The sequence below is a fragment of the Trachypithecus francoisi genome, unplaced genomic scaffold (genome assembly GCF_009764315.1).
Source record: "Trachypithecus francoisi isolate TF-2019V2 unplaced genomic scaffold, Tfra_2.0 Lachesis_group8, whole genome shotgun sequence".
NCBI lineage: Eukaryota > Metazoa > Chordata > Mammalia > Primates > Cercopithecidae > Trachypithecus > Trachypithecus francoisi.
The window spans coordinates 21,559,498-21,585,280 of NW_022681473.1; the positions used below are offsets into that span (position 1 = coordinate 21,559,498).

The 25,783-nt window shown below is 40.3% G+C and overlaps 1 protein-coding gene across 4 annotated transcripts in view; it reads right to left on the reverse strand.

Moving 5' to 3' along the window:
- The window catches only part of TTC17 (tetratricopeptide repeat domain 17), a 159,105-nt gene that overhangs the window by 126,013 nt on the left and 7,309 nt on the right, over positions 1–25,783 (reverse strand). For all 4 annotated transcript variants that reach the window (XM_033205332.1, XM_033205331.1, XM_033205333.1 and 1 more), the window contains one exon: positions 2,546–2,635. In XM_033205332.1, coding sequence (XP_033061223.1) covers positions 2,546–2,635 — 90 coding nt within the window. Of the gene's footprint in view, positions 1–2,545; positions 2,636–25,783 lie in introns of those variants that run through there.

The window sequence follows — 25,783 nt, forward strand, 5'->3', positions numbered from 1 at the left end:
CCTCTGTCTCATCCCCTTCTTTCCAATCACTCCATGACCATCATCTAGGTCTCATAGTCTTGTGGCTGTTTCCAGGTTCTATCCAGTTACCAAGTTCAGAATCAGACCTTTCAATTTTGGTTTCAAGATTCTATCACAAATATTCTACCCTAAAATGATATTCAGGAAATTGAAGATGTAATTATTGAACTATTGGATGATTTAGTTCCTTTTTTGGGTCATCAGCATTAGTCTTTCTGTTTTTGATACGTTTTCTTTTGTTGTTGTTGTTGTTGTTGTTTTTTGCCAGGCTCTTTCTATGAGCAGAATGGCTTCATCCCAGTCTTCAGGCAGTAAGCCTCGTTCTGTTCCTACATCTTGCATGGAATATTGTTAGCTCCCTTAACCCCACAGTGCTGTATAGCAGATACTATAGCCTGTTCCTGGCCTTGGAGCCCAACAGGTCGGTAGCTTTGGCCACATTCCCAATTTAGTGCTTCTCCTCATTTCTGGTTTATGGAGATGCTGATACTACTTTCAAGCCTGCCCACATTTTATTTTGGTTTCTATTTTTATATTTTACCTGTCATTGCTACGCATATGAAGCAGAAGCTTCATAGTATAAGTATAAACAAAAATAGAAGTTTATACTTAGTATAAGTATAAACAAAAATAGAAGTTTATACTTAGTATAAGTATAAACAAAAATAGAAGTTTACTAAGTATAAACTTCTACACTACCTTAACCAAAAATTGGTGGAGTCAGTATTTTTCATTTCATTTTCACTGACTTAAGAAATGGCACTTTCTTCCTATATATCCTCTAATTTAAATCTCTTTCCCTTTATATAATACTGCCTCCCAAAATAGCAATAAACATATATAATGTGCCTATATACCTGAAAAAAAAAAAAACCCACAGATTTTCTGCACCATTGCATCTTTCTGAACACTGGGTTTAAATAAAAATAGATCATGCTTCCAAGCATGAAGCACTATAAGGATACCTACTGTCTAATTCCTAGTATTGACCAAAATCAACATTTCCAAATTTACAAGTGATAAAACCAGTGTGTACAAGGTGAGAAACTATTTTTACAATGTTGAGGTAATCAAGTTCTAGAAATACTCAAAATATACTCTAAATATACTTCTACCTAGGCAGAGCTGGTTAACATGTGCTACTTTTCTCTCTCAATTCACAGATTTTTTAAAAGTACATATTTATAACTATTTGTAGACACAAGTATATTGATAAATACACTAGTCTAAATGTATGTAAATGAAATTCAGGATTTTTACATAACAAGAAAATACAAGCCAACTTAGTTTACCAGGTATGCAAGCTTTTGGCTGGGTGCGGTGACTCACACCTGTAATCTCAGCACTTTGGGAGGCCGAGGCAGGTGGATCACCTGAGGTCAGGACTTTGAGACCAGCCTGGCCAACATGGCGAAACTCGTCTCTACTAAAAGTACAAATATTAGCTGGGTGTGGTGGCAGGTGCCTGTAATTCCAGCTACTCAGGAGGCTGAGGCAGGAGAATCGCTTGAACCTGGGAGGTAGAGGTTGCAGTGAGCCAAGATTGTGCCACTGCACTCCAGCCTGGGTGACAAGAGTAAGACTTCGTCTCAAACAACAACAACAACAAAAAATCACATATGCCAGCTTTTAAAGTCAAGAGATACAGTTTTTGTTTCTGGTTCTGCCATATCTTGCTTTGTGAAGTCAGACAATTCAGTGTCTTTTAGGTCTAATTGTTTCCTTGCCTCTAAAATTAGGATCTTATGATTCCTTCTAGTTGTGAAATACTCTGATTCTACTCTTACTACTTTTATTATTCTCAAGTTTTTTTTTCTCATTTTGCAATTTGATTTAATGTTTCTACAACTTATAGTTTCTTTACAATTTAGATTCAATTTACACTGTAACTTTTAAGCAAAGATTTCATGAGGGGAAAAAACCTAGATTTTCAAATAACAAATACTCTTTGCTATTAAGCAAAAATCAATTTATGGAAACATGTTAGAGAAAAAGAAAACTGATGTTTAATTTATTTTTAAAAAGAGGTCAGATTTTATTAGCACTAGTAAGGTTCGAGCTTTCAAGGTACAAGGTGATTAATGTTTTTCACGTCAACCATAAGAAGATATAATAGGAAGACATTGGTTTTTACTACCCGGGAATAAACAATAAATACATTTTTAGGCTATTAAAATGTTTCTTTCTTTCTTTCAGATTTTACCCAAATTATTATAGGAATATCTTCAGAGATTATATCATTTGCATATTTGATGAAAAAACTTTAAAATATGGAAACTCTGTTCAAAGATAAATGAGTTTTAAGAGTCAGGCACATACCCAGGCTAGAGTAGTCTGTTTTTCTTACTATTGCTCAAATATCACTTTGATAAAATGATTTTTAAAAAATTGCAGGTAGTATATTCCTGCCAAAGGCAGAAGAATCAGACTTAAAAAATAATATGCTTTAGCTTTTCTTTGAACACAACGGCTCCTGTGAAATGCAGCAAGCTTCAGCTGCATCGCATGTGCCCAGTTGCCTCACCTCTAATTCTTTGAGGTAGTTAACTGTTGTTTCTTGTCTCATTAATATGACTAGGTCATGAGGATGCTTCAAGTTCATTGGTGAATCCACCTGCAAGCAAGCAATAAACAAACAAAGCTCAGATTCATTAATGCTTGTTTGGATTAACAAAGTCTCCTTTAATATGCTTTAAATTACTGTTCATTCACCATTGTAATCAGTGTTATTCCTCAGCAAAACTCAAGGAGTATTTCAAAGTGATCACATGTAAATGTTAGCAAAGGAAATGACAAGTTCAACAGTTGTCCTGTGAACTCCAACTTGGAAGAAAAAGCATTCAAAGTACATATCCTGACTTAACAGGTGATGTAATAGTAAAGAAGTATTTGGCAATGATTGATAAAGTAACTTCCTTAAATGATATTTCATGCCTGTAACAATAAAAAATGAATTGTCTTGTTTTGATAGCACATTTCATATCTGAATAGGCTTGGAAGTGATAAAAGGAAAATATTAAATGCACCTCTTTTTGAAAGCTATTTGTAGAAGTCATAAATCAAAGATAATATAAAATAACCTTGAGATTTATTACTTATTGCTCATGTTCTCTGGATCAACAAATCAAACAATTATGTTGAAGCTGTAGAAAAAATGAACACTCATATACTGGTAGCTGGCTTATAAATGTGTTCTCATTGTTTGGAGTGTCATTTGACAACATATATCAAAATGTTACAAGTGCATAACCTTTGAGCAAAGCAAAGTCTAGGAAACTATCCTACAGACATTGTTCAATAAGTAGGCAAGGATATACATAAGGATGCTCACTACAATATTTGTAGCTGCAAAAGTAAAATTAGAAACAACCTAAGTCAATCAATAAAGTGACAGAGAGACCCACTGTCCAAAGGAATGGGATACAGAAAAAACGTTAAGGCTACTGCCAGTGACCAGAGTGTAAGAGCTTTACATAAGGAAGCAGGAGAAGGTGCTTAACTTACAACTCTGTCCAGACATCAAGAGATAGCTATTTAGTACATGACTCTACAGGTATTTTTAAATGAGATTTTTAGGAAAAATAAAATTGGGGGAGGGAAGGACCTGTGGAAGTGTGACAGTCCCATTCCAAAATGCCTAACCCAGGCTGAGCGTGGTGGCTCATGCCTGTAATCCCAGCACTTTGGGAGGTCAAGGCAGGTGGATCACCTGAGGTCGAAAGTTTGAGACTCAAAAGTTTGAGACCAGCCTGGCCAACATGGCGAAACCTCATCTCTATTAAAAATATAAAAATTAGCTGGCATGGTGGCGCAGGACTGTAGTCCCTGCTATTCGGAAGGCTGAGGTAGGAGAACTGCTTGAACCTGGGAGGTGGAGGCTGCAGTAAGCTGAGATTGCGCCAATGCACTTCAGCCTGGACAACAGAGCGAGACTGTCTCAAAAGAACAAAAAACAAAACAAAACAAAACAAAACAAAAAATACCTAACTAGTCTGTTTACCTGATATGTGAAGAATTGCAAGAAAGAAAAAAATGAGATAAATGAAGATTGAAAGAACTATTTAAAGCACAACTTAGCTTTAGATTAAAAAGTTACTAGATAACAAAGTTTTATAATATTTCAATAGCATGGGTCTGGTCAACATTCAATTGTGAGGAAGTACTTATAATTTCCTTGAAGCTTTTAGTTCAGCAAAGATACAGAGGAGGCATAAAGATAAAAGTATTAGCACAAGGAAGGGAGTTCACTGACAGCTGTGTTTCTCTTTTTGAGGTAACACAAAATGGCAAAGATCTTTGCCAGATAAAGGTTGACTGCAGAAGACTTATAGCCTGACATACATGTTTTCTGAGGTACTTTCAAGTTCTTAAATTTTAAGATGTATGATAACTGTCTTTGGAAAATGTTAATGTGAATTTCTCACCTCTCAAATACTTCTCCTCCTTAGAAGATTATCAGAGTATGTTTGACAACTTTGTAACTACAGTTATATGCCAAATAACATTTCAGTCAATGGCAAACTGTGTATGTGATGGTGGTCCCATGAGATCATGAGATTATAATACTTTTTTTTTTTTTTTGAGATGGAGTCTCACTCTGTCTCCTGGGCTAGAGTGCAGTGGTGTGATCTCGACTCACTGCAACCTCTGCCTCCCCCGTTCAAGCGAGTCTCCTGCCTTAGCCTCCCGAGTAGCTGGGATTACAGGCGTCCACCACTACGCCCAGCTAAATTTTTGTATTTTTAGTAGAGATGGAGTTTCACCATGTTGGCCAGCCTGGTCTCGAACTCCTGACTTTGCGATTCGCCTGCCTCGGCCCCCAAAGTGCTGGGATTATAGGCATGAGCCATGGCGCCCAACCTAATACTGTATTTTTACTGTGCCTTTTCTATGTTTAGATAAACAAATACTTACCATTGTGTTACAACTGCCTACAGTACCATAACATGCTGTACAAGTTTGTAGCCTAGGTGTGTAGTAGGCTGTACCATCTAGGTGTGTGTAAGTATACTCTATGATGTTTGCACAAGGCTGAAATCACCTGATAACATTTCTCAGAACACATCCCCATTTTTAAGCAATGCATGACCATGTTATAATATCCATTCAACCAATAAATGTTTATAAGCCAGGCCCACTATGAGTCAATGTTTAGAGTCTATGTACTCCTGTGTTATATACAACCTGTAAAAGAATGGTAATATGGGGCCGGGCGCGGTGGCTCAAGCCTGTAATCCCAGCACTTTGGGAGGCCGAGACGGGTGGATCACGAGGTCAGGAGATCGAGACCATCCTGGTTAACACGGTGAAACCCTGTCTCTACTAAAAAATACAAAAAATTAGCCGGGCGAGATGGTGGGCGCCTGTAGTCCCAGCTACTCAGGAGGCTGAGGCAGGAGGATGGCGTAAACCCGGGAGGCGGAGCTTGCAGTGAGCCGAGATCGCGCCACTGCACTCCAGCCTGGGCGACAGAGCCAGACTCGGTCTCAAAAAAAAAAAAAAAAAAAAAAAGAATGGTAATATGCCATTCAAAGTCTTTAGCATTGAAAAGAGGCTCTATAAGCCCAGAAGCAAAAAAGAGACAGGAATTAGAGAGAGGCAGGTTAAAAAGGACATAATGAACACACAAGATCTCAAAGCACTTTATGGCTTTTTCACAAAGGATAAACAACCCTACAAACTTCCATTGCTGCACAGCACAATAAATGATGCAAACAATAACCTAACTGTAAAGAAAAATTAGAATAATTTTCACTTAACTTTAAGGAGGTGAAGAAATCATGAAAAGTATTTTAGAGAAAAATTTAAACTACAGGGAAAACCTGATCAAGTACCTGGAAATTAGAGTCTATGGAATTCCATTATTCAGAATGATTCATTCTCTAAGAGTTCCAAGTAAACAAAATTTGACTGTTACTGTAGCAATTTATTATAATAAAGAAAATGACAAGCCATATAAGGCAACTCAATTTCCTTTTCCTTTTAATACATTATATAAGTACAAGTTGAATATTCCTTATCTGAAAATCCGAAATCCGAAATGCTCCAAAATCCGATATTTTGTGAGTTCACTGGAGCATTTTGGATTTTGCATTTGCAGATTAGGAATACTCAACCTGTACATGTATCCAATTATATATAACATGAGTAAATATTTTACTCCTATCAAATTATTTTCATGTTTTGTATTAATTAACCAAGATATTGTTAATATCTATACCTCCAATCTAGAGCCCTATCTCAACGAATTCAGTAAGTTCACATGGAAACATGGAAATATCACTCACTATATGAGGGTAATTATTTCACTGCCAAATCAGATTAAAGGTGAACATTTTAACCAATCTAAGAGTATAAACATTTTTGATATCCTACAAAAACAAATTTGAGTCATTCACTTTTAAATTATTCTTTATGGCAGAAAACTGAACATATCTGTTGTAACATTAATTCAAGCTCTCATGTGCAACTTATTCTTCACATACACTGCACACTTTTACTGTTTTTTAAATGGTATTCACTTGAGTACATGAAAGCAACATGGGAAACTCACTCTTCTCCAAATAGCGGTTGGAAACTGATGAATATAATCTTAAATTATGCCATTCTCATTTAAAAGTTTTCCCTTTAAGTTAGAAACTAGGGACAAAATAATTTTAAAATTTTAATTCAGAATTGAAGTTATTTAAATATTAAGATAATATGAAGGAAAACATAAATCAAAATCTCCAAAGCCGCCAACATTTTGCCTCTATGTAAAATCTGAAATGCTTCTGTTGAGTGAGCATTTGTAGTGTCTGCTATGCAATATCCGTAAGTCCCTCCTTGTGGCAAAAGCACCCCACTTGCTTCCTTCCCCACATGGGAAGCTCTTGTCAGAGAATTCCTTTCCCTTGGTCATGGTGATTATTTCTAAGATACTACCCCAGTAAGGTCAGTTGGTCCTAAAGAGACTCTAATCCAGAACTTTGAGCTATTGGTAACTAGCCATCTTGTATCTACATGGGGCCTGAGAATGGGGATGAAGAAGCAAAGAAACAGAAACAGAAAAAACGATCCTTGTTATACTATTTGAGTCCTAAATCAAACTGTATCTGCAGCCCTTAGAATCTGCCCAAACAGTCCAATGAAAACTTTACAATACAGAAAGTATTGGTGCGTTATTTCTAAACTTCCACCTAATTTTCACCAACGTCCCTCTGCCTAGGTCATCTTATTACTACTGTGGCTCTTCTAAGAGCCTCTGTGCCTTTGCACATACTGCTTCCTCTACCTGGAATGCACTTCTATCCTTGTGCTGTACATGAAGGCCAAATGACATTTCTTTTGTGAAGACATCCTTGAGTTCCCATAGCACTTTATACACACTTCTGTAATAGCGTTTATTATATTTAATTACTATATATCTGTCTCTCCAAAACATTTTTGACCATAATCACAGCTGGCTTAAATTTAAATACATATAAATCATTCAAAATCCAGGTACCAATTTTTGCTACATATAGGTATCTATTTTTTTCAACTTTTATTTTAGGTTTGGGGGAGTACATGTACACGTATGTTAAATGGGTAAATTGTGTCACTGACGTTTGGTGTATAAATGATCCCACTACCTACGTAGTGAGCATAATACCTTACAGTTTTTCAACCCTTCACCTTCTAGTAGTCCCCAGTGTCTACTGTTCCCATCTTTATGACCATGAGTACTCAATATTTAGCTCTGACTTATAAGAACATGCAGTATTTGCTTTTCTGTTTATGCATTAATTTGCTTAGGACAATGGCCTCTAGCTACATCCATGTTATTGCAAAAGACGTAATTTCATTCTTTTTCCCCACTGCGTAGTACTCCATGATGTATATGTACCACATTTTCTTTATTCAGTCCACGGTTAACGGGCACCTAGGTTGACTCCATGTCTTTGTTATCGTGAACAGCACTGTGATGAACATAGGAGTACACATGTCTTTATGGTAGAAAGATTTATTTTTCTTTGGGTATATAATCAGTACAGGAACTGCTGGATCAAATGGTAGTTCTGTTTTAAGTTCTTTGAGAAATCTCCACAGGGGCTGAACTAATTTACATTCCCATCAACTGTGTATAAGCCTTCCATTTTCTCTATAGCCTTGCCAACATCTTTTTTTTTTTTTTTGGTCTTTTTAATAATAGTCATTCTGACTGGAGTGAGATGGCATCTTATTGTGGTTTTGATTTGCACTTCTCCAGTGATTAGTGATGTTGAGCATCTTTTCGTATTTGTTGGCTGCATGTATGTCTTCTTTTGAGAAGTGCTTGTTCATGTCATCTGCCCATTTTTTAATGGAGTTGTTTTTTGCTTGTTGAATTAAGTTCCTTACAGATTCTGGATATCAGATCTTTGTTGGATGCACAGTTTGAGAATATTTTCTCCCATTCTATAGTTTTACTCTGTTGATGTTTTGCTGTGCAGAAGCTTTTTAGTTTAATTAGGTCCCGCTGTCCATTTCTGGTTTGTTGCAATTGCTTTTGGGGTCTTAGTCATAAATTCTTTGCCCAGGCCTATGTCCAGAATGACATTTCCTGGGTTTTCTGCTAGGATTTTTGTAGTTTTATTTCTTACATTTAAGTCTTTAATCCATCTTGAGTTAATTTCTATATATGGTGAAAGGCAGGGATATAGTTTCATACTTCTGCATATGGCTAGCCAGTCATCCCAGCACCATTTATTGAATAGGGAGTCCTTTTCCACAAAGATTTTTTATGTATTTCTTTTTCTACCCTCAGTATGTAACTTGCTTTCAGGCATATGTTAGGCATTTAATATACTGCTGATTGAGGACAGTGTCTGTTAGATACTCTGCCACATTTATTAGATACACCAACTCCATCTGCTAAAGCATTATCATTCGCTGATGACTATTTGGAAAAAAAGGTAAAGTGGCTAAGCTACCAGAGATCAGAAACAAAATATGCATCTGACCAGTCTATGACTAGCTGTGTGGATTTAAACAGATCATCTTCCCTGCCTGGGCTTCTGTTTCTTCATCTATAAACTGAAGGGACGCAAGCAAATTATTTCTAAAATTCCTTTTAATTTTCAAATCCTACTTCTATAAAAGATTTAACGTTACCATAAAAGTATCACATCTTTACTAGCCAGACCTATACCCCCAAAATAGTCTGATATTCATATGAATGAAATTATCATTCTTTCAATTTGCCCATATAAATTCATACTCACTCTGGGCAGTAATATTTTCCAAAGCTGTAGTTAAAAGCTTCTTTCAGGGCCGGGCACGGTGGCTCATGCCTGTAATCCCAGCACTTTGGGAGGCCAAGGAGGGCAGATCATGAGGTCAGGAGATCGAGACCATCCTGGCTAACACGGTGAAACCCCAACTCTACTAAAAATACAAAAAATTAGCCAGGCGTGCTGGCGGGTGCCTGTAGTTCCAGCTACTTGGGAGGCTGAGGCAGGAGAATGGCGTGAACCTGGGAGGCGGAGTGTGCAGTGAGCAGAGATCGCGCCACTGAACTCCAGCCTGGGCAATAGAGCAAGACTCTGTCTCAAAAAAAAAAAAAAAAGCTTCTTTTAAACTGTCAGTTTGTCAAATTAAACCAAGGCTCCAATTAGCAGTGGCTATTCTGAGTAGTTAGGTTGTTCATTTTATTACAGGCAAAATCAGCCCTCTTTATCCTTAAGCTACTTAATACTAACAAAATCTTTTCTAGAATTATAAACTAAATATATTTTACTGTAAAAACAAACACAGTACCATATAGACAATATGAAGGAGAAAAAAATTACTTGAAATTTCACTTTCAGAGATATCTGCTGTGAGATATATATCATGTCAGGGTAACTTCTACATACATACACAAACACACAGAGCTTTGTAGATAAATATTTTCACAAAAATAGGATAATCATGTATCTACTACATTATTTCCTTCCTCTCTCTATTCCTCTCTACACTTTGTCAGACTTCCCAGTAAATACAGACCTATGTCAATATTTTTAGTGGTTAATATTATTTTTCCAGGTTTCTAACTAAAATTCAGGTTTTTGGTTATTCTCCCTTTTTAACAATACTACAATGAACATCCTATACTAAAACATTTGGCTGGACGCAGTGGCTCACACCTGTAATCTCAGCACTTTGGCAGGCTGAGGTGGGTGGATCACCTAAGGTCAGGAGTTCAAGACTAGCCTGACCAACATGATGAAACCCCATCCCTACTAAAAATATAAAAATTAGCCGGGCGTAGTGGCACATGCTTGCAATCCCAGCTACTTGGGAGGCTGAGGCAGGAAAATCACTTGAATCCGGGAGGTGGAGGTCGCAGTGAGCTAAGATCATGCCATTGCACTTCGGCCCGGTCAACAGAGTGAAACTCTATCTCATAAATAAATAAATATAAAAATAAATTAGCTGGGCGTGGTGGCAGCTCCCTGTAATCCCAGCTACTCGGGAGGCTGAGGCAGGAGAATCACTTGAACCCAGGAAGTGGAGGTTGCAGTGAAAGGAGATCATGCCACTGCACTCCAGCCTGGGTAACAAGAGTGGCTCCTTCTCAAAAAAAAACAAAAAAAAAAACAAACCCACAAACCTTTTTAGACAGCTATCAGATTATTTCTTTCTTGTAATAGAAAGAAGCTATTAGGTTAAAGGAATTGCACTTTTTTTTTGGCATTTTAAAATTTACAGTTTTTGCTAGCTTTTCTCCAGAACAGTTGAATCAACTTAAATCCCTAACAACGACCGAGTTCCTACACATCCTTAGGAATGCAGAAATAGGGGTGAATATATATATATATACCTTTTTTTTCTTTTTTGTTTAAAGAGATAGGATCTTGCTCTGTCACCAAGGCTAAAGTGGAGTGGTGTGATCATAGTTCACCGTAACCTTGAATGCCTGTGCTCAAGCAATCCTCCCACCTCAGCCTCCGGAGTAGCTGGGACTGCAGGTGAGCTGCTGCGTCAGGCCATGAATACATTTTAGTTTCTTCCTTGGCCATATGTATTTCTTTTGTGTATGTGATATCGTAAAATATATATTTGGACTTCCACCCCACCCACTTTTTCTTGGCATACAACTCCTAAAATCCTTAGAATCTCCAAAGTGCTGCTTTTTGTATAGCAGTGAGTTGACTTACGGCTGGTAGCCCCTAGGCAGTTTCAGGATGGGGGCAGGTCCTTGGAAAGACTAAGGCATGATTAGGACTTTCAGTCCTACCCCTCAACCTCTGGTGAGAGAAGAGTGGCTGAAGGTTAAGTTGATCACCAGTGGCCAATGGTTTACACAATCATGCCCATGTAATAAAGCCTCCATAAAACCCCAAAAGGACTGAGTTCAGGAGATTCCAGAGAGCCGAACACATGGAAGTTCCTGGAGAAGGCATGTAAGTTCTATACCCTTTGCCCCATATGTCGCCCTGTACAGCTCTTCATTTGTATCTTTTCTAATATAATAAACCAGTAAATATAAACAAGTTTCCTTGAGTTCTGTGAGCCACTCTGGCAAATTAACTGAACTCAAAGAGGCAGCTGTGGGAGCCCCAACTTGAAGCTGGTTGGTCAGAAGAGGCTGGGACTGAATGGGGTGGGCGGAGTCTTGTGGGACTGAACTCTCAACCTGTAGGATCTGATGCCACTGCCAGGTAGACGTGTCAGAACTGAACTGGAAGCCACCTAGCCGGTGTCAGCTGCAGAACTGATTGGTTGCTTGGTGGTGGTGTCAGAAACATGTTGTAAGAGAACAGTGGGAGAAACTGAGATGTTTTTTCCATTCACAGTGTACTTATAAAACAATCTCGACTACTGCGGAGCAAGATGGCTGAATAGGAACAGCTCCAGTCTCCAACTCCCAGCGCCAGCGACACAGAAGACCGGTGATTTCTGCATTTTCAACTGAGGTACTGGGGTCATCTCACTAGGGAGTGCTGGACAATCGGTGCTGGTCAGCTGCTGCAGCCTGACCAGCGAGAGCTGAAGCAGGGCGAGGCATCGCCTCACCTGGAAGCGCAAGGGGGAAGGAAATCCGTTTTCCTAGCCAGGGGAACTGAGACACACAATACCTGGAAAATCGGGTAACTCCCACCCCAATACTGCGCTTTAAGGAAACAGGCACACCAGGAGAATATATCCCACACCTGGCCGGGAGGGTCCCACGCCCAGGGAGCCTCCCTCACTGCTAACTCAGCATCTGCGGGGATCTATCCGCAAGGCAGCAGCGAGGCTGGGGGAGGGGCGCCCGCCATTGCTGAGGCTTAAGTAGGTAAAGCTGCTGGGAAGCTCGAACTGGGTGGAGCTCACAGCAGCTCAAGGAAGCCTGCCTGTCTCTGTAGACTCCACCTCTGGGGACAGCCCACAGCTGAAGCCCAATAGGGGAAGCAGCGGGGGCCGGTGCAGACGCGAACGACTCTGTCTGACAGCTTTGGGGAGAGCCGTGGATCTCCCAACGCAGAGGCTGAGATCCGAGAACGGACAGACTGCCTGCTCAGGTGGGTCCCTGACCCCTGAGTAGCCTACCTGGGAGACATCCCCCACTAGGGGCAGTCTGACACCCCACACCTCACAGGGTGGAGTCACCCCTGAGAGGAAACTTCCAAAGGAAGAATCAGACAGGTACACTCGCTGTTCAGCAATATTCTATCTTCGGCAACCTCTGCTGCTGATACCCAGGCAAACAGGGTCTGGAGTGGACCTCAAGCAATCTCCAACAGACCAACAGACAGTCCTTCTGACTGTCAGACGGAAAACTATCAAACAGGAAGGACACCTATACCAAAACCCCATCAGTACGTCACCATCATCAAAGACCAGAGACAGATAAAACCACAAAGATGGGGAAGAAGCAGGGCAGAAAAGCTGGAAATTCAAAAAATAAGAGCGCATCTCCCCCTGCAAAGGAGCGCAGCCCATCGCCAGCAACGGATCAAAGCTGGTCAGAGAATGACTTTGACGAGATGAGAGAAGAAGGCTTCAGTCCATCAAACTTCTCAGAGCTAAAGGAGGAATTACGTACCCAGTACAAAGAAACTAAAAATCTTGAAAAAAAAGTGGAAGAATTGACAGCTAGACTAATTAATGCAGAGAAGATCATAAACGAAATGACAGAGATGAAAACCATGACACGAGAAATACGTGACAAATGCACAAGCTTCAGTAACCAACTCGATCAACTGGAAGAAAGAGTATCAGCGATTGAGGATCAAATGAATGAAATGAAGCGAGAAGAGAAACCAAAAGAAAAAAGAAGAAAAAGAAATGAACAAAGCCTGCAAGAAGTATGGGATTATGTAAAAAGACCAAATCTACGTCTGATTGGGGTGCCTGAAAGTGAGGGGAAAATGGAACCAAGTTGGAAAACACTCTTCAGGATATCATCCAGGAGAACTTCCCCAACCTAGTAGGGCAGGCCAACATTCAAATTCAAGAAATACAGAGAACGCCACAAAGATACTCCTCCAGAAGAGCAACTCCAAGACACATAATTGCCAGGTTCACCAAAGTTGAAATGAAGGAAAAAATCTTAAGGGCAGCCAGAGAGAAAGGTCGGGTTACCCACAAGGGAAGCCCATCAGACTAACAGCAGATCTCTCGGCAGAAACTCTACAAGCCAGAAGAGAGTGGGGGCCAATATTCAACGTTCTTAAAGAAAAGAATTTTCAACCCAGAATTTCATATCCAGCCAAACTAAGCTTCATCAGTGAAGGAGAAATAAAATCCTTTACAGATAAGCAAATGCTTAGAGATTTTGTCACCACCAGGCCTGCCTTACAAGAGACCCTGAAGGAAGCCCTAAACATGGAATGGAACAACCGGTACCAGCCATTGCAAAAACATGCCAAAATGTAAAGACCATCAGGCTAGGAAGAAACTGCATCAACTAACGAGCAAAATAACCAGTTAATATCATAATGACAGGATCAAGTTCACACATAACAATATAACCTTAAATGTAAATGGACTAAATGCTCCAATTAAAAGACACAGACTGGCAAACTGGATAAAGAGTCAAGACCCATAGTCTGCTGTATTCAGGAGACCCATCTCACATGCAGAGACATACATAGGCTCAAAATAAAGGGATGGAGGAAGATCTACCAAGCAAATGGAGAACAAAAAAAAGCAGGGGTTGCAATCCTAGTCTCTGATAAAACAGACTTTAAACCATCAAAGATCAAAAGAGACAAAGAAGGCCATTACATAATGGTAAAGGGATCAATTCAACAGGAAGAGCTAACTCTCCTAAATATATATGCACCCAATACAGGAGCACCCAGATTCATCAAGCAAGTCCTTAGAGACCTACAAAGAGACTTAGACTCCCATACAATAATAATGGGAGACTTCAACACTCCACTGTCAACATTAGACAGATCAACGAGACAGAAAGTTAACAAGGATATCCAGGAATTGAACTCATCTCTGCACCAAGCGACCTAATAGACATCTATAGAACTCTCCACCCCAAATCAACAGAATATACATTCTTCTCAGCACCACATCGCACTTATTCCAAAATTGACCACATAATTGGAAGTAAAGCACTCCTCAGCAAATGTACAAGAACAGAAATTATAACAAACTGTCTCTCAGACCACAGTGCAATCAAATTAGAACTCAGGACTAAGAAACTCAATCAAAACCGCTCAACTACATGGAAACTGAACAACCTGCTCCTGAATGACTACTGGGTACATAACGAAATGAAAGCAGAAATAAAGATGTTCTTTGAAACCAATGAGAACAAAGATACAACATACCAGAATCTCTGGGACACATTTAAAGCAGTGTGTAGAGGGAAATTTATAGCACTAAATGCCCACAAGAGAAAGCAGGAAAGATCTAAAATTGACACTCTAACATCACAATTAAAAGAACTAGAGAGGCAAGAGCAAACACATTCAAAAGCTAGCAGAAGGCAAGAAATAACTAAGATCAGAGCAGAACTGAAGGAGAGAGAGACACAAAAAACCCTCAAAAAATCAATGAATCCAGGAGTTGGTTTTTGAAAAGATCAACAAAATTGACAGACCGCTAGCAAGACTAATAAAGAAGAAAAGAGAGAGGAATCAAATAGACGCAATAAAAAATGATAAAGGGGATATCACCACCGACCCCACAGAAATACAAACAACCATCAGAGAATACTATAAATGCCTCTACGCAAATCAACTAGAAAATCTAGAAGAAATGGATAATTTCCTGGACACTTACACTCTTCCAAGACTAAACCAGGAAGAAGTTGAATCCCTGAATAGACCAATAGCAGGCTCTGAAATTGAGGCAACAATTAATAGCCTACCCACGAAAAAAAGTCCAGGACCAGATGGATTCACAGCTGAATTCTACCAGAGGTACAAGGAGGAGCTGGTACCATTCCTTCTGAAACTATTCCAATCAATAGAAAAAGAGGGAATCCTCCCTAACTCATTTTATGAGGCCAGCATCATCCTGATACCAAAGCCTGGCAGAGACACAACAAAAAAAGAGAATTTTAGACCAATATCCCTGATGAACATCAATGCAAAAATTCTCAATAAAATACTGGCAAACCGGATTCAGCAGCACATCAAAAAGCTTATCCACCATGATCAAGTGGGCTTCATCCCTGGGATGCAAGGCTGGTTCAACATTCGCAAATCAATAAATGTAATACAGCATATAAACAGAACCAAAGACAAGAACCACATGATTATCTCAATAGATGCAGAAAAGGCTTTTGACAAAATTCAACAGCCCTTATGCTAAAAACGCTCAATAAATTCGGTATTGATGGAACGTACCTCAAAATAATAAGAGCTATTTATGACAAACCCACAGCCAATATCATACTGAATGGGCAAAAACTGGAAAAATTCCCTTTGAAAACTGGCACAAGACAGGGATGCCTCTCTCACCACTCCTATTCAACATAGTGTTGGAAGTTCTGGCTAGGGCAATCAGGCAAGAGAAAGAAATCAAGGGTATCCAGTTAGGAAAAGAAGAAGTCAAATATCCCTGTTTGCAGATGACATGATTGTATATTTAGAAAACCCCATTGTCTCAGCCCAAAATCTCCTTAAGCTGATAAGCAACTTCAGCAAAGTCTCAGGATACAAAATTAATGTGCAAAAATCACAAGCATTCTTATACACCAGTAACAGACAAGCAGAGAGCCAAATCAGGAATGAACTTCCATTCACAATTGCTTCAAAGAGAATAAAATACCTAGGAATCCAGCTTACAAGAGATGTAAAGGACCTCTTCAAGGAGAACTACAAACCACTGCTCAGTGAAATCAAAGAGGACACAAACAAATGGAAGAACATACCATGCTCATGGATAGGAAGAATCAATATTGTGAAAATGGCCATACTGCCCAAGGTTATGTATAGATTCAATGCCATTGCCATCAAGCTACCAATGACTTTCTTCACAGAATTGGAAAAAACTGCTTTAAAGTTCATATGGAACCAAAAAAGAGCCCGCATTGCCAAGACAATCCTAAGTCAAAAGGACAAAGCTGGAGGCGTCACGCTACCTGACTTCAAACTATACTACAAGGCTACAGTAACCAAAACAGCATGGTACTGGTACCACAACAGAGATATAGACCAATGGAACAGAACAGAGTCCTCAGAAATAATACCAACATCTACAGCCATCTGATCTTTGACAAACCTGAGAAACAAGAAATGGGGAAAGGATTCCCTATTTAATAAATGGTGCTGGGAAAATTGGCTAGCCATAAGTAGAAAGCTGAAACTGGATCCTTTCCTTACCCTTATACGAAGATTAATTCAAGATGGATCAGAGACTTAAATGTTAGACCTAATACCATAAAAACCCTAGAAGAAAATCTAGGTAGTACCATTCAGGACATAGGCATGGGCAAGGACTTCATGTCTAAAACACCAAAAGCAACGGCAGCAAAAGCCAAAATTGACAAATGGGATCTCGTTAAACTAAAGAGCTTTTGCACAGCTAAAGAAACTACCATCAGAGTGAACAGGCAACCTACAGAATGGAGAAAATTTTTGCAACCTACTCATCTGACAAGGGGCTAATATCCAGAATCTACAAAGAACTCAAACAAATTTACAAGAAAAAAACAAACAACCCCATCAAAAAGTGGGAAGGATATGAACAGACATTTCTCAAAAGAAGACATCCATACAGCCAACAGACACATGAAAAAATGCTCGTCATCACTGGCCATCAGAGAAATGCAAATCAAAACCACAATGAGATACCATCTCACACCAGTTAGAATGGCAATCATTAAGAAGTCAGGAAACAACAGGTGTTGGAGAGGATGTGGAGAAATAGGAACACTTTTACACTGTTGGTGGGATTGTAAACTAGTTCAACATTATGGAAAACAGTATGGCGATTCCTCAAGGATCTAGAACTAGATGTACCATATGACCCAGCCATCCCACTACTGGGTATATACCCAAAGCATTATAAATTACTCTACTACAAAGACACATGCACACGTATGTTTATTGCGGCACTATTCACAATAGCAAAGACTTGGAATCAACCCAAATGTCCATCTGTGACAGACTGGATTAAGAAAATGTGGCATATATACACCATGGAATACTATGCAGCCATAAAAAAGGATGAGTTTGCGTCCTTTGTAGGGACATGGATGCAGCTGGAAACCATCATTCTTAGCAAACTATCACAAGAACAGAAAACCAAACACCGCATGTTCTCACTCATAGGTGGGAACTGAACAATGAGATCACTTGGACTCGGGAAGGGGAACATCACACACTGGGGCCTATCATGGGGAGGGGGGAGGAGGGAGGGATTGCATTGGGGAATTATACATGATATAAATGATGAATTGATGGGTGCTGACGAGTTGATGGGTGCAGCACACCAACATGGCACAAGTATACATATGTAACAAACCTGCACGTTATGCACATGTACCCCAGAAGTTAAAGTATAATAAAAAAAAAAAAATAAAATAAATAAATAAATAAATAAATTATTTTCCCTGGGTTTTTAGATGTTCATTTCTGAAGCCTCCTGTATCATGTAAAACTTTGATTAAGTAAATTTGTTATTTTTTTCTTGTTAAAAAAAAAAAAAAAAATCTCACCTGACTGTGATGGTTCACACCTGTAATCTTAGCACTCTGGGAGGCCAAAGAAGGAAGATCACCTGAGATCAGAAGTTCAAGACCTCCCCTCCTCCCCGAACAATATAGCAAAACCCCAACTCTACGAAACAATTTTAAAAAGTAGCTGGGTGTGGTGGCATGTGCCTGTCTTAGCTACTTGGGGGACTGATGTGGGAGAACCACTTGAGGAGTTTGAGGCTGCAGTGAGCCATGATCGTGCCACTGCACTCCAGCCTGGACAACAGAGACACCATCTTTTTTTTTTTGAGACGGAGTCTTGCTCTGTCGCCCAGGCTGGAGTTCAGTGGTGCAATCTCAGCTCACTGCAAGCTCCGCCTCCCCGGTTCACGCCATTCTCCTGCCTCAGCCTCCCAAGTAGCTGGGACTACAGGTGCCCGCCACCACGCCCGGCTAATTTTTTTGTATTTTTAGTAGAGACAGGGTTTCACCGTGTTAGCCAGGATGGTCTCGGTCTCCTGATCCTGTGATCTGCCCATCTCGGCCTCCCAAAGTGCTGGGGGATTACAGGTGTGAGCCACCGCGCCTGGCCAGGGACCCCATCTTAAACAAAACAAAACAAAACAAAACCTTGCTGCCTCTCTTTAACTATCTGACAGTTTATATATCATTTTAAGAATGTGGTTTCTAGTTGATATGACCCTAGGTGATTATTCTCTTCTTGTCTGTGCTTTCTGACTTTTTCTACAGTGAACATGTATTATTTAAATTTGTAAAGTGCTTATTTTTTCTAATGTGCTATCCATAGGTCATCTTGTTAACACTGAAACTTTAGAACACTATGTAATACGTTTTATCGTTTTTTTTTCTTTTTCTTCTTAAACTGTAATGACAACTATAAGCTCAGGTCTGAGGAAAAATCTTGTCTTTTTCCCTCATATATTCATTTATAGAAAAAAAAAATTCCTCTCACAGATAAAGGGCTAGGTAGAACACCTCAAAAATGTAACACCTTTTGTATTTTCTTGCTCCTTACCTTTCTTCCCTCAGATTTTTACCCTTATTACAAATCTAGGTCAAAGCTATTTTCAAATGACTGCCTAAGGGACCCTTCTGTATGTGATCCCTGCCAGGCTACTACGGTGGCAAGCAAGATGAGTTTCACAGGGACGGAACGACGCAGGCAGAAAGTCTGTTGCTCCACTTCTCATGGAATTATCTCTTCAGGATTCAAGTCTAACCATCATCGGCTTGCATCTTCTTTGAGGTTTAGAGAAGTACAAGTTCACAAAATAGTAGCCCAGCTTCCACTCTTCAGAGAGATACACATGAGCTCCTGGCTATAAATGTCAAAACAAATGTGTAATATAAACAGATCTTTTACTAGAAACAGTTCATTGTATAAGATTGAGAAAACTATTATAATGAACTGCCAAGATTTGGAAATATATTTGTTAATTAGGACTTTCTGAAGCTAGAGTACTTATACAGTATTTTTGAAAAATCAGAGGCCAGGTATGGTGGCTCAAGCCTGTAATCCCAGCACTTTGGGAGGCCAAAGCGGGAGAACTCCTGAGGTCAGGAGTCTGAGACCAGCCTGGCCAACATGGTGAAACCCTGCCTCCACTAAAAATACAACAATTAGCCGGGCATGGTGGCGCGCGCTTGTAGTCCCAGCTACTTGGGAGGCTAAGGCAGGAGACTCACTTGAACCTGGGAGGCAGAGGTTGCAGTGAACCGATATTGCACCGCTGTACTCCAGCCTGGGTGACAAAGCGAGACTCTGTCTCAAAAAAACCAAAAAAAAAAAAACCAAAAAACAAAAGCAATTAGAAACCAATTTTAATCTTATAGGATATCAAGTCATCAAAGTAAAAAACAAATTTTAAATAAATGAAAATGCTAAATCTTGACTATCATCTGAATTTCCATGGCCTTATATCCCTGTTTTCTAAAGTTTTACCCTCCACTGGATTTTACCTTCTCATTTTCAGTTCCTGAAATATACAAATGTATCTTTACAGGTGCAAATTTACATAAAATAACCCAGGTATGGGACACATGTATTGCAGTTATCTATATTTGAACATCTACAGTGTTGCAGTCCATTTTATGAGAATATTCAGGTCTGTAAACAATCACCATTCTCCTAATTGGTAAGCAAGTTAGTAACCATTTTCAACATGAACCAAAAATGAATAACTTCTTACAATAGTGCTACCAGTCCACATTTTCTAATTCATGTCACCAGGACACATACAAATAACATAATTAATAAAGTAGAACATTTGCAACTACAAAAGGAAGGTAAGTGAAAAGCTGGATCAAGACACAACAGTCATGGGTTTTCTCCTTTGCATACTTGACTATATTCTTATAAACACAGACACAATGTAGTTTTGTTGTTAGAGCTGTTTTATATGTAACTCAGAAGGGACTCAAATTCCAACAGCAAATATTTATCGAGCACAGTGGTAGGCAGAATGATGGCCTATAGTCTCAACTACTTGGGAGGCTGAGGCGGGAGGATTGTTTGAGTCCAAGAGTTCAAGGCTGTAGTGAGCTATGACTGTACCACTGCACTCCAGCCTAGGAGACAGAGCAAGACTGTCTGAAAAAAGGAAAACAAACAAAAAACCTGAAGTGGGCAGGGCATGGTGGCTCATGCCTATAATCATAGCACTTTGGGAGGCTGAGGAGGGCTGATTGTTTGAGCCCATAAGTTTAAGACCAGCCTGGGCAACATTACAAAACCCCATCTCTACAAAAAAATATAAAAATTAGCCAGACGTGGTAGCAAGTACGTGTAGTCTCAGCTACTTGGGAGGCTGAGGTGGGAGAATCGCTTAAGACTGGGAGGCTGAAGTTGCAGTGAGCGTGGTGGCTCATGCCTATAATCTCAGCACTTTGGGAGGCCAAGGCGGGCAGGAGTTCAAGACCACCCTGGCCATCCTGGTGAAACCCCATCTCTACTAAAAATGCAAAAATCAGCTGGGCATGGTGGCAGGCACCTGTAATCCCAGCTACTTGGGAGGCTGAGGCAGGAGAATGACTTGAACCCGGGAGATGGAGGTTGCAGTTAGCCGAGATCGCGCCACTGTACTCCAACATGGGCGACAGTGTGAGACTCTGTTAAAAAACAAACAAACAAACAAAAAACCCAATAAAATAAACAATAAAATACCTGAAGTGAATATGGAAAATGTAAGCATAAGAGAGACAGATAAAAGACATGTTGGAGAGATAATATCTCCAAATAACCAACAAGAAAGTAGATGATCTTGCACCACTGCACTCCAGCCATGATCTAAGGCACCATTTTACATCTCTGGTTCAGAGTGTTCTTAGAGAAGACTTAGGTTGCCTAGGACTTTTATCTGTAAGAGAGAGAAGGAATAAACTGGCTTGTCACCTTTAAAGCAAATGCACTGTCCCTGCTCCAGACTACTAAAATAATGGCGGCCCTTCTGTATTTACATTAGCTATTACAGGTGTAAATAACTCCTTGTGTGTACACATTCTTTCTCATTATTTCCTGAGTGTAAACCATACATCAGCCACAGTTTTAGGCACTGGGGTTGCTTCTCTGAACAAAGGTTTTGCCTTCACAGAGCTTATGTTCTTGTCGAAAGACAGGCAATACATATAATACAGTGCCAGCAATAAGTGCTATGAAGAAAAATAAGGCACAGTGGGCTGGGCATGGTGGCTCACGCCTGTAATCCCAGCACTTTGGGAGGCCAAGGAGGGTGGATCACCTGCAGTAAGGAGTTCAAGACCAGCCTGGCCAACATGGTGAAATTCCGTCTCTACTAAATACAAAAAATTAGCCAGGCATGGTGGTGGGCAACTGTAATCCCAGTTACTTGGGAGGCTGGGGCAGGAGCATCATCTGAACCCAGGGGATGGTGGTTGGAGAGAGCCCAGACTGCACCATTGCACTCCAGCCTGGGCAACAGAGTGAAACTCCACCTCAAAAAAAAAAAGGAAAATAAGGCACAGTAAGAATACAGAATAGTAGAAATAGATGCTATTTTATTTTTCATTTTATTTTATTTTTGAGACAGAGTCTTGCTCTGTCACCCAGGCTGGAGGGCAGTGGCACAATCTCAGCTCACTGCAAGCTCTGCCTCCCAGGTTCATGCATTCTCCTGCCTCAGCCTCCCGAGTAGCTGGGACTACAGGCGCCCATCACCACACCCTGCTAATTTTTAGTATTTTTAGTAGAGACGGGGTTTCACGGTGTTAGCCAGATGGTCTCGATCTCCTGACCTCGTGATCCGCCCACCTCGGTCTCCCAAAGTGCTGGGATTACAGGCGTGAGCCACCGCGCCCAGCTCAAATAGATGCTGTTTTAGATAAAAGTAGTCAGAAGAGATGACATGTGAAGAGAGACCTGCAAGGAGAGAGAGGCTGAGCCATGATGCCATCTGCAGAGGAAGAAGCAAGGACAAAGGTCCAAAGGCAGAATCAAGCTTGGTGGTTTGAAGAACATCCCGAGGGCTGGTATGGCTGAGGCAGAGCACACCACACCATACGAGGAGGAGAGTGGTGTATGAGGCTGGAGGAGTAGACAGGGTCCAGGTTCTAGACCTTACAGGACCTAGTAGGCCATAAGGAAAACTCCAGATCTTAATCTAAGTATGATGGAAAACTGCCGAAGATTTTCTGGTGTTCTTTGTTTCCCTTCTATCCCAAAGGGAGTGACATGATCAGCGGTGCTTTTTAAGAGATTACTTTGGCTGCTCTGGAGATAACAGATCTAGGGGACAAAAGCAGAAGCAAGGAGACCAGGTAGGAAGCCACTGCATAGATTCTGTAAAGAGATGAAGACAGTATTGACTAGAGTTACAGAAATGCAGGTGGAAAGACATGGCTGGATTCAGGAAACATTCTGGAAGTAGGACTGACAAGTTATTGCTAGGTTGGGTATGAGATATGAGAGAAAGAGTCAAGAAGATACCAAAATTTTGGACCTGGGCAATTTTGTGAATGGGGGAAGATCAGGTGTGGTGGGGTAGAAAATCAAGAGTTTAGTTTAGGACATGATGTATTTGTGCTGACAGCTAAATGGTGATGTTCAGTAGGCAGTTGGATATGAGTCTGAATTTCAGGGAGAAGTTGAAACTTCACATAAGATTTGAAGAGTCTTTAGAATATAGAAGGTATTTTAGGCCCCGAGACTTCATAAGATCATCTGGTGAACACACGTACAGAGGGAAGAAAAGGGGCACACCAACATCTAAGACTCATCAAGAAAAGGCGAATTCAGAAGAAGAGAATCAGAAGTCAGGGCAAGGGATTGAGAAGAAAAACCAGGAATGTGTGGTGGCTCTTCTGTATGCTAATGTATGTAAGAGCTATTACAGGTGTAAAAAGTTGCTGGTTGCACACATTCTCTCCCCCTTATTCAGTATTTCCTCAGTGTATACTATGTGTCAGCCACTCTTTTAGGTAAGCATGTAAGAAAATAGCTGAGTAAGATATGAAGACAAATGCTGGGCTGCTAAGAACTCAAGATTAGTGAGAAATGAGCATAGGCTCCGGGTATCTTGACAAGAGTTGTAGGGATGAAGGATGAATTGGAGGGGGCTTAAAAGAAAAGGATGAGAGAGGAGACTCCATGAGCACAAATAACTCTTTTGGGGTGTCTGTCTGTAAAAGAGCCACACATACACACACAGACATTCCCCTTGTTTTCACTTCTGCTATCAAGGAGTACAGCTGAGATGCAAGTTTTACCTTACACCCTACTCCTTAACATTTTGGAAAGCAAAGTTGTTCTAATTTGTGAAGAGAGCAACTCGCGAGCCCTCTTATTTATTCTTCACTATCAGAGCGCCTTCTGTTTACTTTCACCAGTGCGGCTTCTCAACTGCAACAACTGCTGAATTCCACAGCTGGTTCTAATCCCTCCTCAACAGTGCAGCTGCCATTTCTCATCTATCTCGCCTCTGTTTTTTCGATTCTTTTCTCCTGCTTTTTTTTTTCTTGTCTCTTGTTGCCCCGTACATTTTGCTTTTTGATGCCTGCGCATTAAAGCTGACCTTTTAGATATATCTAAACCAGTACAAAGACAGCGAGGATGATTTCCCCTTGCATAACGCAGCATGACTACAGTAGATAAGCAGGAATGATCTCTGAAATTATGACTCTTCTCATCTACTGTGCACCTTTTCTGAGGGCCTAAGGGCTGATTCACTAATGCGTTAGTCAAAGTTTTACAGACATGGAAGTCTGAGGCTTCCTTTAGGCTTAGTCCCCAGATGACTAACATATTACTGAATACTATAAGGATTCATTGAGAAATGTCTAGTGTGGCATTTACCTAAGTAGGCAAGCCCAACATAGTATGGTAGATGCTTTCATAAAGGAATTCAGGAATGCTATGGAAGCACATAGAACAGTTTATTCAAATTTGGGCATCCCAGAAGCTTTACTGAGAAAATGATGTTTACATTATGATGAGTATGACTCAGCTAGACTCGAGTGTTGGGGGAAGAACAGCATGTGCAAAGGACCAGAAGAAGTAAGAACATGGCATATTTGGGGACGCTCACAAAAGCTAAGTCAGTATGGCTGTGTGTGTTATTCTAGGGTGAGGGTGGGGTATTCAAGGATGACCAGAGATAAGGCTAGAGAGGAAGGGCCAGGTCACGTAAGATATGTTCAAGAATCTGTCTCCCTTCCCCAACTAAAACCTTGTCAATATAAAGAGGCTGGACCATATCCTGGGATATGCACCAAACTATTAAAGGTAGCTTTCTCTGGGGAGTGAGAGTGCACAGAGGTGGAGGGATTTCACTTTATTACTTTAAATACTCCCATGCTGCCATGGTGCATGTTTATTTTTACAATGCCATGCATTATTTCTGAATTCAATTTTTTTTTTTTTTTTTGAGGCAGAGTCTCACTCTGTCACGCAAGCTGGAGTACAGTGGCACGATCTTGGGTCACCAGAACCTCCACCTCCCGGTCTCAAGCGATTCTTCCACCTCAGACTCCCAAGTAGCTTGGATTACAGGTGCATACCACCATGCCTGGCTAATTTTTTGGTATTTTAGTAGAGATGGGGTTTTACCATGTTGCCCAGGATGGTTTCAAAATTTTTAATTACATAAAACAAAGGACGAGAACAGGAAGCTGTGGCAATAATAAGGTGGCCTGAATTAGAGTAATGATAGTAGCTATGGGAAAAAGTAACTAATTAGTAAAACAAAGATCTTGGTAAGGGCTAAGGGAGACAAAGGAATTAAAGACAACTAGATTTCTGACATGAACACATAGGTAGTTAGTTGTATTAAGTCTGTTTTCACGCTGTTGATAAAGACATACCTGAGACCGGGCAATTTACAAAGGAAAGAGGTTTAATGGAGAACTCACAGGTCCACGTGGCTGGGGAAGCCTCACAATTATGGTGGAGGAGATTTGGGTGGGGACACAGTCAAACCATATCAACAGTGGTTGGTAGTATCTTTCATTACATTAGCAATAATACGGTTTGATGCAATTTAGGGGTAAAAATGAGTTTCAACTTGGTCATTTTAGCTTGAAGTACTCAGGAGACATTCACATGGAATTAAAAATTATAGGCTGGGTGTGGTGGCTCATGCCTGTAATCCCAACACTTTGGGAGGTCAAGGCTGGTGGATCACCAGGTCAGGAGTTTGAGACCATCCTGGCCAATAC